Below are 5,316 nucleotides of genomic sequence, written 5' to 3'. Positions count from 1 at the left end.
GCAATTTTCACTAAATTATAAGATATTAGGAGTAATTTTAAATTTTTTCAAAAATATCATTTTAATAAAAAAAATATTTCCTAACCTAGTATGAACCAGACCAACTAAATGAATCATCGAGTTGATATAGTGAGTTAGTCTTGTAACTATACCTATAAATGGGCGCCCATCATACAACCCCTGTCAAAGAAAATCACCCTCGTCCTCATAAATTACTAAAGAAGCACCTAATTTATAAAACATGAGGATGTTTGTTTTTGTAGTAGATTATGTGTTGTGGTTTGATCACAATTTTGTTTTAATTGGTAAAAATGAAACCATAAGTTTTACAAAATGGGACTGGTAATTTTTTGTGGTCCAATCACAAGTTCAACATAAGCAACCTATATTTGTTTTTCAACTTATCCCTCCCACAGTGATTGTTTGTGGAGACACCTCAATCCGTAATTGATCAAAATATCTTTTAAGTCTCTTATTTTCTCTATTTGCTTGCTTTACTCATTAACCATCTTCATCATCTCCTTGTTTCTGGTTTTCTTAACCAATTCTTGTCCCTTCAATCCTTTATTATAGATATTCTTATCTAATTTTTTTAGGCACAAACTTTTCCAATACCCATGAGCAAGGTTGTCAATTCTGTTTTGGTAAGTATTTTTTTTTTTCAATTGGAATGAAATGTTTCAGTTTCGGAGTGTTTCGGCGTGCCGTTTCGGGGTTGTACTATTTATATATATATATATATATATTCAACAAACATAATTTAAATTCAAGATAAATTAATTATAAATTATGCAATACAAACATAATTCCAAACAAATATAATTTCAAAATTTAAAATATTTCTAAATAGTCAAGATTAAATAGCTCTCTAACTTAAAGTAATTTAACTTAAACAAAATATCAAAATATTATGAAAGTAAAATGTTTTAACACAAATATTTTAAATATAAAGTTAGGTCAATGTTATCAAGGCTAATGGAATCTAAAGCATCTCTTATTTTGCTCAAATTCCTACAAAGTATAAACATGAAAAAAACAACATGAATATAATATTAGTGATAAATCTAATTTAAAAAAATTAATATTATTGTTAATGAAAATAGTAATAATAATTTTCAATATTATTATTAATATCATTGTTATTGAAAATAGTAATGAGAAAGAGCTTTTTATAATTGAGTGATTTAATTAATTAAATTGAACAAGGTTCAATTTAATTCAATGGCTTTTCAAGAGCGGAACGAGACATGTGGAATAAAACCGGAACGTTCTGGGCGGAATTTAGTTGAAAAATCCAGAACGGGCCGAGATTTAAAATGAGATAAAATTTGTTCTATTTTGTTTCGTTTTTTGAATTGGTATGGAATGTTTCGATCATTTCATGCGAAACGAAACGAAATTGACAACCCTGCCCATAAGTTCATCTTTTGATAGTAACCAACATCCCTTTCTAAGATCCTTATAACCCTCTACCAAATCTTGTTTTCTCCTCTCTTAATCTTATCTTTGTGCATATATTACTATAATCTTCAATAAAATCTTAGTAAATTTGAATTTCAATTATTGCTCATCTTGTGCATGCTATTTAAATTTGTTATTCTAACTAAAATATTTAACTTCTTCATTATTTTTTAAACTTATAAAACTTTTGATTTTACAAGTAATTAATCTTATATATGTATTAATTATTCAATGTTATGTATTGAAAAAATTAACATTTTATTTAATTATTTCTTATCTAATTATAATTTTAACTAAACACCACTACCATGCTTTTGCTAGAAAAGAAATTTGAATTATAATTTTTATTAAATACATAACTTAAATAAAACAATTTAAATAAAAATAATTTTTCTTAAACCACAATTATAAAAACATCCTATAACCAAATATATTCATAATAACCAACGAAAACTGTCCGCCTATGTTTTAAATGTAAATAATAACAATAATAATAAAAAAACCATCCTTTACATTACATCCCTCGCGTGTCAAACCATCCGAAAATGGTACAGTAGAAGTGGCGATGCAAACAATGTTGGTGTAGCTGTTAATTAATTTTGTTGTTCCAACTTTTCTTTCAGCCCCTCGAATTCTCCGCCCCCTTTCCTATTGCTTTTATAAATTGCATCCCATTCTTTACTTTCTCATTCCGTCTTCGTGGAAATCTCCAATTTCTTTTGAGCCATATAAAGATCAAATATCAAATGGCCACCATTTTCCAGGGATTAGGAGGAGCCGCTGCGGCGGCAGCAGCTTCTTTAACCAACTCCTTTGATTCAAAGAAATTACTTTTGCCTTCCTCGCGCAGATCCCTCGCAGGTTTGTTTCCTTGCCTTCAGTAATTAATGCTTCCATTTCCATTTTCTAAACAAGATTTGTTATGACACGGGTTTTGAGTGTTGTTTGATTTTAGAGAGAAAAGCTAGCAGCTTTTTGGTGGTGAGATCTGATGGCAGTTTGAATCTGAATCTTGGGAGTTCTAATGGTCGAGCTCGTACGGTTGATAAATTGATTACAAATGCAGTTGCAGTTAATCTCTCTTCTCCACTTGCAGATGCAGTTAATCCAAGTTTGGTCTATTCTTTATTTATAACTGTTTCTTGTTTTGTTTTAGACAAAGGCTGATACTTCTGCAGCTTCCTTTGCATCGAAACCTGGGTATGTTTGCTTCCATTTTTCTTTGGTATATTCTCTATTCAAGCTGGTTATATATTCTGGATAGCATATTTGGTTAGATTCTCAGGTAATTAACTCTAGTTGTAAAGTTACATGGTTTCTCATGAATATTAAGAAAAGAAGGGTAAGAGTAGGAGAATAAATGATGTGGATGGTTGTTAGGTGAAAGCAGTTATGTCGATGAGAAATTTGTAGTTTCGTTTTGTCTGAAAATTAAGTGAAAGGATAGATGAAACTGTCAGCAGTTTTCACGAAAGGCTAATTCCTTAATTGTTCTCATTTTTAAACAAGATAACTTCATTTATTTTTCTGCGATTTGAATTTCAAATCTTGTTTTGAGGTGTTTGCTTTCTTCTGAACATTTATCTAGGAGTTGTAGGATATGGTTTAATGAAGTCACGAGCTATGCAATAGTGACACCACCACAATATCTTGATAGAAAGAGCATTTGTTTTGCTCTCAAGTTTATATCTCTTTGAGTAAGAAACTACAGAAAATTGGGCAATTAGTCCAGCTCTAGCCATGATTGTTGTAGGCTTCCCTGCATTGGTTGGACAGGCTATCTGGCCCACTGCCACTCGTAGTAATAAACTAATATATCCCCTTGCACATCTTGCCCTTGTGCGTACTATACTTGGGGGTAATAATATTTTTGTATTACATTATGAATGTGCTTAAAAAATCTGCATTTTATTCTCAGGCATGAACTACTACTTTTTGAGGCCCTTAGAGAAGGTTTGGAAGAGGAAATGGACAGAGATCTGCATGTCTGTGTCATGGGTGAAGACGTGGGTCATTATGGAGGTTCTTACAAGGTTACTAAAGGCCTAGCTGAGAAGTATGGGGATCTAAGAGTTCTTGACACCCCTATTGCTGAGAACTCCTTCACTGGTATGGGCATTGGAGCTGCCATGACTGGCTTGAGGCCAATTGTTGAGGGTATGAACATGGGATTTCTTCTTCTAGCCTTCAACCAGATCTCAAACAATTGTGGCATGCTCCATTATACATCAGGTGGCCAGTTTACTATACCAATTGTCATTCGTGGGCCAGGGGGAGTTGGACGACAACTTGGAGCTGAGCATTCACAACGCCTCGAGTCATATTTTCAATCAATCCCTGGAATCCAAATGGTTGCATGTTCAACCCCTTACAATGCCAAGGGCTTGATGAAAGCTGCAATCCGAAGTGAGAACCCGGTCATACTTTTTGAGCATGTCTTGCTTTACAACCTAAAGGAGAGAATCCCAGATGAAGAATACATTTGCAATCTTGAGGAAGCTGAGATGGTTAGGCCTGGAGAGCATGTCACTATCTTAACCTACTCCCGGATGAGATATCATGTGATGCAGGCTGCCAAAACTTTAGTGAACAAGGGATATGATCCCGAAGTAATTGATATCAGATCATTGAAACCATTTGATCTTCACATGATTGGAAATTCTGTGAAGAAGACACATCGTGTTATGATTGTGGAGGAATGCATGAGAACTGGTGGAATTGGTGCTAGCTTGACTGCAGCTATCACTGAAAATTTCCATGACTATTTGGATGCTCCAATTGTGTGCTTGTCTTCACAAGATGTGCCAACTCCTTATGCAGGGACATTGGAGGAATGGACAGTGGTTCAACCCGCCCAGATTGTGACAGCAGCTGAGCAGCTGTGCCAGAAGTTATAGTAGCATGAATAGTCCTTGCTATTGTAGAACAGCGGCAGCTATTCTCTATTTTTGTTCTCAGCTTTTTTCGAAATTGTTATTTAATACACTTTGTTGAGATGCCTGCCAAGTTGAGGTTTTTAGTTTGTTTTTTTGGAAGCAAGTACGATGCATTAGTTGCAGCAGGTAGATATGTGGAATTGTTATCTCTACACCTAGGCTTCTTTATCAAGATAAAGTTACGTAACTACAGCCTAATTTGTTATGTGTAATGTTAGATGTGATCTCAGTTACATGTGTGTATTAAAAGCAAGAGAGTCCCATTTGGGCTTTTAACTTTTGCAGTGTTTTGTAGCATCTTCTATTCTTTGGATTTCTCATTTTTTTGTTTGCCTAGAAAATTTATTTTCCATGGCTTGAAACAGAAACCCGAGAACGGAAAAAAGAAAGGTACATGAAAATGGGAGGAGAAGAGGAATCCCAATTACTGGAAACCAGCTGTAGGAAGTACAAGACCTACTTGTGCACCACATTCAGACCTCACCTCTTCTTTGCCTAGTATAATTTCTCTATTAAGAGAGGGAGAATATTTCAGCTTGTAGTTTCAGCTCGCAGTTATTATTCTAGGCCCTTCATAATCAACAGAAAATCCAATCTGGGATGCTAAGGATATTTTGAGCTGCTAGCTGAACTCATAGGTAAACAGGTCGAGTCTGGAAAGCATGAGATGACGAAAGAAAAGAGGGCAACATCTGAAATAAATAGGTAAATGATAAACATTACTTGCAGCTGATGCAAGTCGATTAGGATCGATCACAGGTCGAATGCAATTTGTTTCATGAGAACTCCTCATTTACATGGATATAAGGCATCATTTATGAGATAACTTACTAGAAGATTCTAGAGGCATTAGACGATTCTAGAAGTATTTTTCTAAATTTTCAGGTTAATTAAAATTTGAAAAAGTATTGTGTTATAA

At 34.0% G+C, this 5,316-nt stretch overlaps 1 protein-coding gene across 1 annotated transcript; it reads left to right on the top strand.

The window, feature by feature from the left end:
• Positions 1–1,997: 1,997 nt before the first annotated feature.
• Positions 1,998–4,677, top strand: LOC105119837 (pyruvate dehydrogenase E1 component subunit beta-3, chloroplastic-like). The gene is made up of 4 exons (XM_011018032.1): positions 1,998–2,322; positions 2,417–2,532; positions 2,618–2,661; positions 3,380–4,677. Exons 1-4 carry the CDS (start codon positions 2,208–2,210, stop codon positions 4,356–4,358), a joined length of 1,254 nt encoding a protein of 417 aa, XP_011016334.1. The 5' UTR covers positions 1,998–2,207; the 3' UTR covers positions 4,359–4,677.
• The last annotated feature ends 639 nt before the right edge of the window (positions 4,678–5,316 follow it).

This window comes from Populus euphratica, unplaced genomic scaffold (assembly GCF_000495115.2).
Source record: "Populus euphratica unplaced genomic scaffold, PopEup_1.0 scaffold3708.1, whole genome shotgun sequence".
Classification (NCBI taxonomy): domain Eukaryota; kingdom Viridiplantae; phylum Streptophyta; class Magnoliopsida; order Malpighiales; family Salicaceae; genus Populus; species Populus euphratica.
The sequence above is the reverse complement of the archived record's forward strand: the minus strand, read 5'-3'. Positions and strand labels throughout refer to the sequence as shown.

Coding starts and splice junctions, on each gene's coding strand:
- LOC105119837 (XM_011018032.1), top strand. CDS start 2,208: ATGGCCACCATTTTCCAGGGATTAGGAGGAGCCGCTGCGGCGGCAGCA. Junction 2,533..2,617: donor TGATTACAAATGCAGTTGCA/GTTAATCTCTCT, acceptor GTTTTGTTTTAG/ACAAAGGCTGATACTTCTGC. Junction 2,662..3,379: donor TCCTTTGCATCGAAACCTGG/GTATGTTTGCTT, acceptor TTTTATTCTCAG/GCATGAACTACTACTTTTTG.